This window comes from Platalea leucorodia, assembly GCF_965183815.1.
Source record: "Platalea leucorodia genome assembly, chromosome: 5".
Lineage (NCBI taxonomy): Eukaryota > Metazoa > Chordata > Aves > Pelecaniformes > Threskiornithidae > Platalea > Platalea leucorodia.
In genome coordinates this window covers 8171567-8185828 of record NC_138827.1, presented here as the reverse complement: position 1 = coordinate 8185828, position 14262 = coordinate 8171567, and the positions used below count along the sequence as shown (strand labels likewise).

At 36.5% G+C, this 14262-nt stretch overlaps 1 protein-coding gene across 3 annotated transcripts in view; it reads left to right on the top strand.

Annotated features, from left to right (window-relative positions):
* LOC309591075 (sorting nexin-29-like) overlaps positions 1–14262 on the top strand; it is a 131791-nt gene that overhangs the window by 36819 nt on the left and 80710 nt on the right. For all 3 annotated transcript variants that reach the window (XM_082312826.1, XM_082312827.1, XM_082312828.1), the window contains exons 12-13: positions 2929–2992; positions 4249–4377. In XM_082312826.1, the coding sequence (XP_082168952.1) occupies positions 2929–2992; positions 4249–4377 (193 nt within the window). The remainder of the gene's footprint in view (positions 1–2928; positions 2993–4248; positions 4378–14262) is intronic.

The following is a 14262-nucleotide window of genomic DNA, read 5'->3' as shown; positions in this document are numbered from 1 at the left end:
TGAAATATTTGAAATGCCATTGGCTTGATGCTTTCTTGAGGAAGAGTCTGAATTCAACTTTACAGTTAAAGATCTTTATTTTGTTATAGAGTGTCACTGTACTGAAAGCTTACTATGGATGTTTTTTGCTTGTGTTGTACACTTGTACAAGGCTTGAACACTTATTGGATTATTCTATTTTCCTCATCCTTAGAAAAATTCTTTATTTCACAGATAGGCTGGTGGATTGTGGTCCATATTCACAACACCATTATTTTTATTTACTATTTTTTTCAGGACTGTTACAACCCACCAGTTTTCCACTGACAAAAAACTTCACCAACAAAGCACAAAATAACCCAAGCGAAAAAACCTCAAAAACCCGAGCCTCTCCAATCTGCCCTCAAAGTGTCAGTGTCTCATCATGACCAAAAGAAAACTAATAGTGTGTTGAGTTTCATGATCACCAAGTTTGATATTTTATAGCTAAATATAATACTTAAATCTCAGAATGTAAGGTTTGGTGGGTTTTGGTTTGGTTGGGGTTTTTTTTCCCCCAAAATAAATACTAGTCAATAGAAGCTATTATAGACCATCTTTTGAAAAACAGTCAGGAAAATAATGGAGCACAGCATATTTTGTCATATATAATCTTTCCATTCTAAGTTTTTCTACAATTGCTATGTAAATTGCAGTGGTTACCTGGTCACTTCAATGCAATAGGAACTTTACTCTTGCCAAAAAGGGTATTCTGCCTTTTATTTCTCATCCTTATTGGCTAAAAAGGTGTTCTGTTCTGCCCTGACTGCTTTCTGCTATGTGCCTTGTGCCAGCAACAGTATTAAACTCAACAGTAAGATCGCTTGACAACTGCTTGTCTGAAAAGTAGCCCAGCAGGAAAAAAAAAAAAAAAACAAAACAAAACAATTTGGAGCTGGGTTGTTACTTGCTAGTTTATACACACTGTGTGTCTATAAACACCAGTGCCAGAACAAGGGAGGTGGTAGCAGTGATGGGTAAGGCAAGCTGGAATGTCCTTTTTGCTGAAAGCACAGCCTTAGGAAGACTGGTTAAAATGGCCATGGAAGCACAGCTTTGGTTTTGAATGTGAGTAATATTATCAAGGGAGAAAGGAGAAGTCTCCAGGTTTGGATTTTTTTTTTTTCCCCCCCTTAACGCGTGTTAGTATTTAATACCCACAAACTTCACTTTGGGCTTTTCTGCAAGATTTGGATTTTTTTTTTTTTATAGCTGTTACTGTAGAAAAATCATTACTCTTTCTGTGCTGAATTAATGGAGTGCAAAATCCCTCTAATGACCTACTGGAAAGTTTCTTGCTAATGTCAATTAATTCTCAAGCTGTAATGTGGAATGGGTAGGAAAATAATTGTCTACTTTCTCCATGGCCAAAGAAGCAGAAAAGTTTTGGAAAAAATCTAGCATGAAGAAATTGGATTGGCTGATTTCAAGTGATACGAGAACTTTGCCGAATCCTGCAAGGGGGGATTTACCGGCAGATTACCAATGCCAGACTGGAACTGTGGTGTCTGCACTGACTGGCACATTCAATTGCCATAGTAAAAACTTTCACGTTTTGACTAGAGTTTGGCAGACTTAATCTGGTCCACAGGACAATGTTAAGTTTGTTAAGCAAATGTTTGTTAAGCAAAAATTTCTGTAACTATAGAAAATATTAAGAAAGATAGGGGTAAATCAGTGAACTGAGTGTAAAGGGGAAAAAAGTTGTCCAATGGCTTTGCTTAATTGTAGAAATTAAGTAATACCAGTTCTGTTACTATGGTTTCAGTAAAAGCACAAAAAATTTGCTGACATCTGCTTTGAATACTTGCGGAACAGAATTGGCTGATTTGTCATATATAGACGTAGGAGCGTTTCATTTAACTGTTGGGAGGGATGTTTTAATATCATTGTGCCCCTGCAGAAACTCTCATAAAATTATTGATTAACATATGTGAAATTGTTAATGAATTTTTTTAAAAAAAATCTAGTTTAGGACATGTATCCATCCTGATGTTTGCTAGAAGCCATTCAAATCTTTGACGACCTGTTGTATTTCATGTATTCATGCAAGATCTGGAAGTCAGAATCTGTTGTAGATTAGGTGATTAAGTCCTAATATATTTCTGTAACTTTATAGTAAATAGTAATAGTACAGCTGTACAGTTATATGGTAAAACCTTTATAACAGCAGAAGGACTCCAGGTGAGGCAGCGCTTTGAGCTGATACTTTTCTGTATGGTATTTGGCTACTCTGGCATCACTGTTAAACCTAACTGTAAAGAAGTCTTTAAAAATTCTAAAATTCTGTCATAATTTAAAAAAAAAAAAATATTGATGTGATAGCAGAAAGTATTTTTTTAAGGTCTTTATAGGAAATAAAAAGGTTTTTATAGGAAATTACAAGATTCAGAAATCCCATCATCTTTAAGACAGTCTTTAAGACTGAGCCTGAGAAGAAATGACATGAAGAAGCAATGACATTATGTCTACTCTGGTCACACTGTAATAGTTATATTTCCTGTGTCAGAATTTATAGCAAGGAAAACAGGCAATTTAAAGAAGTTAAACAAGTATCAGTGTATCTCATTAATATGCACGTAGTGAAAATGTGCATCATCCCATACGTCTGCGATTAAAGCAAAAGAGCTGCAGCCAGAGGCAAACATGTAAACATTTGTATTAAAGCCAGGTGCAGACTAATTTGATTTGACCAATGCTTCTGATACTATATTAAATAATACCATTTTTGAAAGATTGCTCAAATTAGTGATGACATTAAGAGCATTTTTATGTGCTTTGCTGAATAGCAAATGATGTTGGCATCATCTTAAGCGTGTTGCTGAATTATGCCACTATGTACATGACCTTTAGATCTGAAATGAGCAAAAATACACACAGAAATTAATCTTTTTTGTCCCTTCTCTTTAGATGAACTTCGTCAAGCTATCGTGGCCATGATGAATAGAAAGGATGAACTAGAAGAACAGAATAGGTAGTTTTCTTTTTCTAGTCAAGAGGCACAATAATTTAAAAAAAATCTCTTCTCTAATAAAAGCTGTCCTTTGTGTAAAGCTATGCCTAATCTTTGTGTAATCTTTTTGATATATATATTATTTTTCTGTGAAAGGTAAGCTTAATACTTCAATATTCAGCTGTTGATACTGAGGAGTAATGTTTGCACGTCAACTTTTTCCTTTGAATTCTAATCACATATAACTCTTTGTATCTTGGACCTTTTGCCAGTTGCAGTCTTTTCAAAACCAAAACTTATAACCAAAAGATTCTTAAGATCTCTTAAGATAGCTTTCCAAATGAGTAAATGTCTGTCCTTATACAAGTATTCAGAAAATTTCCTTTTTTCCCCTTCCTGTGCAGAAGTGATGTAGGATGGCTAACAATGTTACGCTGAAAGTGGCTGTGATTTGTGAGCGTCTTTATGTTCACTTGGGGCAAAATGATGATGTAAATGTAAAAACGATAAGTCACTTATTTAAAATGCTATCAAGCCTACTTCGTATTTATGTAGTCTATTGGAACACATCATTAGATGAATCTTGAATACAAATGTATTCCAGACATACTGTTGTTATGCTGTAGTAGGGCTCTCTTGGTGATTTAAATTTTTCTATAGCTATTTTAATTTTTTTTTTTTTTTTTTAATGTCAAGACTATCAACTGATCTCATTTTTCTGCCTTTTATCCTCCTCATTCAGCTTCGTGTTTTTTTGGCAGAAGGACCAGGATGCTTTGGGTTTTACCATTATGCATTATGCTGACCTTTGCTATCTTATCAAAGGTTTTACACAGAGGTCTATGGCAGTGCTCTCAGTAGAGACAAGACCCCTACCTGCCTCCTGCTCTTACTAGTAAATATATTGCTTATAGATTATTCCTGAGATGTATGGACTTACACTGAAGCACTGAAACCAGATTATAAGCTGTTTTCTATAATAAGTTCTTTCTGCATGGTGGTACAGTAGATATCATAACAAGTTGTGTTTTGAGCATGTTGATGAGATTGTAATACAAATTAATAATAAGCACTTACAACTGTTTTGGGTCCTTTTTCCTTGTAGCTTTTCATATCTTTGTATAATCAAATCAGGTGAATTTATTACATTGAATAATGAAATTTTAGGATTACATTAATGGTATCATTCAGGAAACCTACTCTGTGATTCATAGAGTATCCTCTAATTACTACGTAGTGTTTGCAGTGTTCTAAGAGAGGCTGCTGCCTTCTTCCAGATCTCTGAGAAATCTGCTTGATGGAGAGATGGAGCATTCTGCAGCGCTAAGGCAGGAAATGGACAACTGGAGAAGGAAAGTAGCAGAACAGGAAGAGCGACATGCCACGAAAGTCCAAGCCTTGGCACGGTAAGAAGCACTGAAAGTGTTATAAAAAGTAATAGCAATGGAACAAGGGAATAAAAAATTCTGCATACAAGAAAAAAAATCATTTTCAAGTAGTTTACTTTTCAGAAGAACATAAGTGATTTAGGACTAAAATTCCCATGGACTTTGGTTGAATTTAAGCTGAAAAAAAACTTTGGAGGATTTTCGGACAAATTTAGTGGGTTTGTGGTTTTTGTTTTGTTAAGTGTTAACAGTAAGTGAGAGTTCAAAATATTAGTAAAACCACCGTTACAACTCCAGAGGAAGGAATATTAGTGAGCTGAACTTATGACAACATCAAGTTTAATTTTAAAAAGTAATTAGACTAACATTAAGAAATATAAGCCATGAAAATAGCAGCAGTTAGGTAATGAGACTAGATACAAAGGAATACATGTATGTGTAATGTAAATGTAAGAAGACTTTTCTCTCTTCATATATGTATTTTGTCCAGTTCTAACCACCCTCCCCTTTTTTTGTTTTTAATCCATTTTTATTTTACTTGATATTTAGGAGATTCTTGGCATAGCTGTCTTCTGCCCAGTCTGGAGCAAACCACAATATCAGGGTCCTGTTTCTTTTCCTTCTATTGGATATATGATATTCTTAATGTTGTTAAAGTACCTAGCACTGTCTGCAAACAGTATTTTTCCAAACCTCAAATCTGATACAGCTTTTAAATATAAAGGGGCAGGGAGAGGACCAGAAACACCATGTCAATGTTTATTGTGAATAGACTGATGTTGCTGTCCTAGAATAATGAAATGCTCATTCTAGTAGTGGAAATGGCTGCTTTGATGCATGTGTAAAACATAGGTTTTTTTCAAAAATACACAAGCTAGATTGTTGGGATTCTAGCTCTCAGATCTGGAGCCAGTGAGGACTTGTTTTGGAAACTATTTCATTTTAATATTACTCCACAGTATTTCTTCTGGTAGATGTCCTATATAGTTCCACACTGAGATTAGTATGGGGACCCCTCTCCTCCCAGCAAGTTCCTACTTCAGTCAGTAGAAATTGCGCTGAGTGGTCCTAGTGTCAGTTAAATTGAGTAGGAATATTTGTGTCTTTATTTATTGCTCTCAGTTATATAGAATGTCAGTATCAGCTGCTGCTGACACAGATACCTTCTGTATGTACCCTTAGGTATGTAAGCAGGAAAGAATGGATTATCCATCCTCTTCAGTGACATTCCCATCCGATCTGTTTTCCTTCTATCTGATTATTTAAGCACGACTTTGTTTTCCTTGGGCTGATGTTTTTTTCTTGTCCTGTTGTCAGGTTTTCAGGGCTGACCACTTTATCAACCACTGTATCATAAGCAACAGTTGTTGCCAAACAGTATTGACAGTACCAATTTCTGAAGCGGTGCAACTGCTTCCCCCTAGCTCAAGGAAGGTCAGCTGGAACAGGTTGCTCAGGACCATTTCCAGTCAGGTTTTGAATATCTCCACAGATGGAGACTCACAACCCCTCTGGGCAACGTTGTTGGCAGCGACCCATTGGCAATGCTCTTCCTAATGCGGTGCAAGATGCTGTTGGCTTTCTTTGCCGCGAAGGGTGCACTGCTGGCTCGTGGTCAGCTCGTTTTCCACCAGGACTCCCAGATCCTTCTCCGTGGAGCTGCTTTCCAGCCCCCAGCGTGTATGGGTGCCTAGGACTATTCTTCCACAGATGCAGGACTTTGCATTTCCCCTTATTGAACTTCGAGGGCTTTGCCTGAATCTGATTCTCCAGCTTGTCCAGGTCCCTCTGAATGGCAGCACAACAATCTTGTGTATCAACTGCTCCCCAGTTTTGTATTGTCTGTGAACTTGCTGAGGATGCACTCTGTCCCAGCATCCAGGGTTTTCTGCATGTGCAGGCAGAGTGCTTAGTGTCAATCGTGAAGTACCACAGTTGAGATTCCTGTAAGCTTTTTATTGCATAGGAGAACTAGTATCTGAAAATAATAAATATAAAGCTTTCTTTAATAAAAAAAAGTATTTAGAACGTTACTAATTATGCTTTTGACGACACATCAAACCGAACTACTCACTTTGAGGGAGGGAGAGATGTGTATAAGTGGGCTTGACATTCATGTGATGTAGGGCAATTGAGACAATGCAAATACTTCATCATTTAATATTCACATTTCAGGTTATAGGAATTGTATACTTATATTTCTTTGACTCACTTCCCCCACAGTTTTAGAATTTGCAGTGAGATATGGGTGAATCGGATATTTGTTATGCACATACCTTTTTAAAGAATAGATAGGGAGTTTTTATAACAAGATCTAAAGAGATGCTCACTTAGACTAACTTGTTAGTTTTAAACAAGTTTAATTTATCTTATTGCTACGGAGACTGGGTACATTGTATTGATTGTTCTTCTGAAAGTCAGTGTGCCTTGTCATGTGATAAAAACAGTGTTGGGAGCTGCCTAGGTACAACAAATTCTTGTGTCACCAGTTATTTTGGACTTTGGATGCATTTCTTTAATGATTCATTGCAACTCATTTTCTAGCCCATAAGAAACTTTGCATATAGTTATTTTTGAATATAGGTTTTTCTTCCTAATTCTTTTGTTGATTCACTTTGTTCACTATAGATGCTGCTGCTGCAATAGTAAGAATAGTAAAATTTTTTAAATAAATAATATTTTAAACCAGGAATTTGGGCAAGCTGAATAATTTGAAGAATTTGAAATGACAAAAATGTTGGAAATGCTTTGTAAGTGCTGCATAATGCACTAGGTGAGTGAGAGTTTCCTAAATTCTCTTTGAAAAATGAAAAAATTCTTAGGTCATTTTAGTTTCAAGTAGTGGAATCTCATTCTTCCATGTGAAGTATTTGAATAGCTCTCTCATAACATTTACGATATTGTTTCAAAATGAGCAGTCTCAGCATTCAACCTATTTCCCAGCCTTCCAACAGAATAGGCTAAATAGGCTCTCTAGTATAATTTTGTAAGCTGGTTTTTTGTTGATTTTCTCCCCGCCCCCCCTTCAATGAGCCTTTCTCAGATTGCATGGACGTATCGTGGCAGTGGCTTCTTGGCAATGCTAAGTTTTTTAATTGAGATTCTTTTTTCTGTATGGAATACTATTACATCCCTTTGTGAGGCAAAGAAGTTTATTGAAGTTGACTGTGAGATTGGATAATCTCAGACTGCATATTCGTAGACTATATTCAGAAATGTTGGAGGAAAGTGTTTTACAAAGGACAGGCTTTGTATCAAGAAAAGCAGATAGAGAATATGGTAACGCACTGTGTAGGAAAATGAAGGGTGAGAATTTTACTATACTTTATCTTACACTTTCATGTACCTTCTGTTTACTGTCCATTCTGTAACCTAATCTCCCTCCTCTTATCTGGTGTCTGTATTATTTATGTATTATTTAAGCCACATTGCTTTTGGATTTTATATTCATCTGCTTCGCAACACTTCATTCAGAGACATAGTGGGACTGGTGTTCCCCAGGGCTCAGTACTGGGGCCGGTCCTGTTCAATATCTTCATTAATGATCTGGATGAGGGGATTGAGCGTACCCTCAGTAAGTTTGCAGATGACACCAAGTTGGGTGGAAGTGTCGATCTGCTGGAGGGTAGGAAGGCCCTGCAGAGGGACCTGGCCAGGCTGGATCGTTGGGCCGGGGCCAACTGCATGAGGTTCAACAAGGCTCAGTGCCAGGTCCTGCACTTGGGTCACAACCACCCCAGGCAACGCTACAGGCTGGGGGAGGAGTGGCTGCAGAGCTGCCTGGCTGAAAAGGACCTGGGGGTGTTGGTTGACAGCCGCCTGAACATGAGCCAGCAGTGTGCTCAGGTGGCCAAGAGGGCCAATGGCATCCTGGCTTGTATCAGGAATAGTGTGGCCAGCAGGACCAGGGAGGTGATAGTGCCCCTGGACTCGGCACTGGTGAGGCTGCACCTCGAGTCCTGTGTTCAGTTTTGGGCCCCTCACTACAAGAAGGACACTGAGGTGCTGGATCGTGTCCAGAGGAGGGCAACAAAGCTGGTGAAGGGTCTGGAGCACAAGTCTCATGAGGAGCGGCTGAGGGAGCTGGGGTTGTTTAGCCTGGAGAAGAGGAGGCTGAGGGGAGACCTTCTTGCTCTCTACAACTGCCTGAAAGGAGGCTGTAGCGAGGTGGGGGTCGGTCTCTTCTCCCTGGTAACGAGTGATAGAATGAGAGGAAATGGCCTCAAGCTGCGCCAGGGGAGGTTTAGGTTGGATATTAGGAAAAACTTCTTCACCGAGAGGGCAGTCAGGCACTGGCACAGGCTGCCCAGGGAAGTGGTTGAGTCTCCATCCCTGGAGGTATTTAAAGAATGGATAGATACAGTGCTTGAAGACATGGTATAGATGGACTTGGCAGTGCTGGGTTAACGGTTGGACTCAATGATCTTAAGGGTCTTTTCCAACCTTGACGATTCTATGATTCTATGATAGCGCTTCAGTGATGGGTGAAATGATGTGTTGTGCATCTTGAAATGATTGCATCACCTACCTTAAGCAGCTTCTTAGAGGGAGGAAAAAATATCTCTTGTCCCTGCATTTGAAAACTAATGTGAATAGTCCTGTATTCAATGATTTTTTTTTTTTCCCCTGCTTAGTTAGTTGGTGACATGTCACAAGTTATGTTATTTCATGAGATAAACAACTTCCTTATATTTCTTATCCACAAAGCCATTTTTTGCTTTTTCAGATGTGATATCAATGCTAAGATAGAGCCCTTTCATAATTTAGATCTGAACACAGTCTATATTGTGAAGCTATCATGAGAATAGTTTTCAGTTTATCATGCATATGGTGTTTGTCTTTCATGACAAGCAGTTAAATTTATCACGTTTTTCCTCGTTACAGGTTTTTTCAGAGATTGGTTTTATACTATAATTTCATTATATTGTATATAGTTCAACTTCCACTTCTATGAGTAATAGTTCTCATTTTTCTTATTTCATTTAGGGTACATATGATTACAATTAATTGTGATCTTGCACCTCCTAAAAGCGGGATCATAGGATAATCCAGGTTGGAAGGCATCTCTGGAAGTCATTTAGCCCAATCTCTGTATATAGATTCTGCATATTCTTGCAGTACACTATTTATTTCAATTCATTCTCAGGATTCATGCATTTTTTTTTTATTATTTGGAGATTTGGTACCTTTATAGGATTTTCTAAAACACTAAATGTTTATCAAGACATAGACATCTGTTGGATTTTTTTTTTTTTGTAAGCCTGAATTTAGAAATAAGACACGTTTTGGGAGTAAGCTCCACAGAAAGCACTTGTTAGTAGCTGATGTTTGTGCCGGAAACTTAATTACAGTATGCTTCAGGCCACTATAGTTGAGATACGTGAGAAACTACTCCTTTTCAAGTTCTTTTCTTACCATGCTCATTTTACAGAAGCCCTAGAGGAATTTTTGTATCTTTTGCAACAAGCAGTTGTGTTGTGGTTTTTGTTTTGTTTTGTTTTGTTTTATTTTTTTTTCTGTTAAGGTATAGGAAAATAAGTCCTATAAGGCCTCTTCCTCTGCAACAAAAATCATAACTTAAAGGTATATTGTTCTTTAATGTTTTAATAAAATTTTTGGAAGTCAGCTTTTATAAAGCACTTTCTTACTGGTATTCATTTGTATTAACAGCCAGAAATCTTATTTTGACGAACGTAAGATGCATCTGATTTCACTTGCATAGTAGACCTTAACTGTGCTTGGTGTATGTATATATGCTTCATTAAGCATAACTATCTGTCGCAGAAACTTTGTGGACATTACTGGAAAATAACCAACCTCCTTCAGCTCCCCTTGTTCCCCCACAATGACAGTTTTTAAAAGGGATGTTGGAGCACTAGGAGGGTGGGGGAGATTTTACCTGCAAGGCCTTGGTCCTCCTCCAAGGATACAGCAGAAGTCCCAGAAGGGGGTTGCTCCACTGCTGTGGTCCATATGAATAACATCTCTCTTCCATGCTGTCCTCCTTTTGATGTGAGAACATGCTGCTTGTTACCCTGTTGCATTCATCCTCTCGATATGAGAGTCCTTAGGGAACAGTTCCGACTTTTCCTGGCATGAATTAACTTGTTGGTGAGGATATGCATTTATCAGTAATAGTGCGTGCTATCTTTTCATTCGTTATATATGTGAAAGTCAGATATATGTTTCCTAAAATGTGAACTAGTCTTATGCTGCTAAAAAAAAATTATCATTCTTACAGCAGTTTTGATTTTCTTTTAGGCAGGGTTTCCTTAAATGCTAATTTTTAAATAATAAAACTGAGAGGAAGTGTCATTATTTTTGCTTCGAAATTAGGCAGGGAACTAAAGGTATTTGACAACTTACATTTATTACGTAATTGATCATTCCTTGTCATTGCAGATAGTTTTCCAAAAAAGATAATAAATAAGCAAGTTTGTTGCTAAGGTGTTCTGTGGCTGTGTACAATTAATAAATATTTAAAGAAAATTTCTTTTCAGTAAAACAATATTTTGTTTCTGCATTAGAATGATCAGTGTCACTAAATATTGCCATTGAAATGTAAAACCTTTACTGTTAATGTTTTATTTTATAGCTTTGGCGAAAAGGATACCTTACACTAGTATTGCCAGTCAAGTATTGCTGTATAAACAAGCCCTGACCATATGCATGCTCTTGAAAGAAATTTACTGAATGATTTTCCTTTTTCTGACTTTGGTTTCAGTACAGGAATTTAGTAGGATCCTTAAGATTTTTTCCTGTAACTTGTGAATGCATACAGTGGTTTCTGGTGAATTTTCAAGTATGTCTGACAATAGAAATACTTACAATTTTAGGGATTTTATGAGGTGGTATTTTCCATTGTAGAAAATTGATAAAAGTTACTCATGTATCACCATTTAAGGTTTTGGTACTTACGTTCCTCTTCTCTTTGCTTACAGTTATTATTAGGTACTGATTCATTACCATAATTAGTATTGTATTTTTCCTCTGGTTTTAAGCAAAGGCATTGTTAATGGGTGAGAGTGGATGCACATAACTTTGTAATATTCTGATTTATCCTCAGGAAAAGTACTAAAGCAAAAAAGCTAACTACAGAGTTTAGTTGAGTCTTAAGTAATTTCCCTGGATAAAAGTGCTATAGAATAAAATACACTCTGGTAGAAAAGGTTGATCCTTACTGCATTAGCTTATAAATACAGTGTTTATTGGAACCTGGAAATATCTTTATCTGTTTTTTCTTTGGAGAATAGTCATAGAAATATGGAGAAGCACCTACAGTGGCTTGAAAAAGCTCCAGATGGAATAAAATTTATCCTGCTGTTACAGATGTGTGGCATTTATAAGTTGCTGTATTTAAATGTGTTTGTATTTCTCTGGTCATACTTTTGGAGAGATTTTGGAGATAAATCTGCTCTATCAGAAACTAACTTTGTATTTGTCTTAAGGAAAAAAAAGTGGGGAAATGCATGTGGTTTTTTCTTTGTCTTGAAGACATAAAGCTTCAAAGTTGTTCTGCTAATCTGCTGCTTATGTGTACCCAAGTAATAATAAATCATAAAGAGATCTGGGGAGGTGTTAAATTCTGGTTTCATAGGATGCTTTAAATCAATTTTTTTTTGTGATTGGATTTCAAACCTTAGTATTTTTTTCAGAGTAGCTCTTAATGTGCAGTTTTCTAGTTTTATAATCAACCAAAGAAAAGTATGTCTTGTATCATCGTTCTGCATGAATAATCACCAGTGGTAGAAACCTTAATGAACGACACACACTAGACCTGTGCCATTCGAGCAAAAAGAACAATTTGTAGGAATACTAGATTGTCATCCTCTGTCATTGAGCTGATGCAGGGTAAAATTACATATTATCACTTGGTCTTTCAGCTACTTATCAACATGGGAGAAGTGATCAGGAAAATTTGTTATAATTGCAGTTTTGGAGATGGCTATGCTTATAGCGGCTTAGTTCTCTGTCTTTGTTTTCCCATGTATTTCAGCCTGATTTGTTTTTTCTTTCTTTTTTTTTTTCTTTATCCCCTTCAGCTAGTACTTACAGTCTTATCACTTATTCTTCAGCACAGGATGTGGAATTGTTTGCAGTGCTTCAAAAGATGCTGAAAGCATTGTGTTTATCACTAGTCTCATAACAGGCTGACGGTTTTGCTTCAAGTTAGATGGTAAAGTTTGGAAAAGTTGTAAAAGTAACGCTGGGACCTTCATGTAGAAGTATTTAACATCCTCAACAGTGGGTACTACTGTTGGGACAACCGGACAAGAATTTCTGCAAATCTGACCCTTAGCTCCTATACAGGAGTTTCTCCTCCTATAAAATACTTGCTATGAATATCTGATAGAATGCCTCTTGAAGTCATTAAAGACTTTTTAGTGAGTGCTTCCTTTTTTTTTTATTAAACATGCTCTGATAAAAAGAGCTATATAAATTCATATATGTCAGGATGGGCCCTCTTTGGAATCTAGTTAAATAGTAGTAATGAGAATGAGATGTCAAAGAATGAGAAGTAATAAGAGGATAAAGAGGCATATTAGAAAATTGTGACCTGACCATAGTATCCTGCTTTGAATTTCAGTCTTGTATCAAAAACCTTAAGTGAATTGAAATCTTTCTGAAGTTCATCTCTACTGTATCAATTTTAAGTCAATAGGCACAGTAGTAAAAAATGGATTTTTTTTTTTTTTTAATGCTGTCTCAGTACAGACAGAAGGCACTGAGTCTATTCTCAAATGTAGAAATGAGATGGTGTACGATTATTTCATGAGAATCCTTAAAACTCAATATATTGTAATTGTATACGGTTATTTCCATGCAGACATATTTACACTTCTGGTGAGAAATCTTTTTGTCTACCTGTCATATAAATTTTTTTTCGTGAATGAATTATTTAGACTTGTTTTAATATAGTAAATAGAATTAAACTGTGTTTCTGATTTTTTTTTTTCCTTACCCCGAATATCAGCATCCATCTCTAGTGGAAAAACTGACTTGTTCTTTGTAGTCTAGGAAACGAAAAATATCATAAAATGCATAAAATCATCAAGGACTTTGTTAAAAATTGATAGTTGGGTAGTCAATAGTTTCTTCTAAATTGTTTAGCAACCTCCTACTAAAGGACTGAATAAAATTGAGGTTACATAGTTCAGAAAACTGATTTGAAATCCATAGAAATATGAATATAGTACCAGTCTAGGGTTTTTATATATAAATATGGCATTGCTCACAACAACAGTTTATTTGTGTGTGTGTGTGTATATAATATATATGTATTTTTTGTGTATGTATATATATAGAATGAGAAGGACCATCAAACATATTTGCATGTGTTTCTGAATACTTCTAATTCATAAATAAACTCCCATATATAAACAGATTACACTTTTTGTGTGTAATCTGTTTACAGCTTCCTGTAATCTGCTACATATCTAGGGTTTCATCATTCCTAGAGCTTGAGCCACTCCTCTGGCATGATTTTGAGTTGTCCGTGTTCTCTCTTCTCTCTAACCAGTTGTGGGTTTCTTGTGTGTGATGTTATGTGCTGCACCTGAGGCACCTATGTATTTCCGCCCTGATATTTTTTTAGAGAAGAGGGTATGAATTCACTTGCAACACATTTTAGTTATGTTTCTTCCGTATAAACACTTCTGTCATACTTAGTTAACTGAATCCTTTTTATTTCTGCCCAAATATAAACTGAGGTGCTTAATGTCGTTAGGCGGAACTATGATAGTACCTGGTTTGAAAACTTGTACTTTCCGAAGAAAAATGAGACAGGCACGGGCACTGAAATACAACAGTCGAAGGGATTAACCTCACTTCTTCTCTTATGGTTTTTATTTAGGAATGGTATGTGGAAAACTTTGACCTTGAATATTGTTGCTGAAGTGCTGG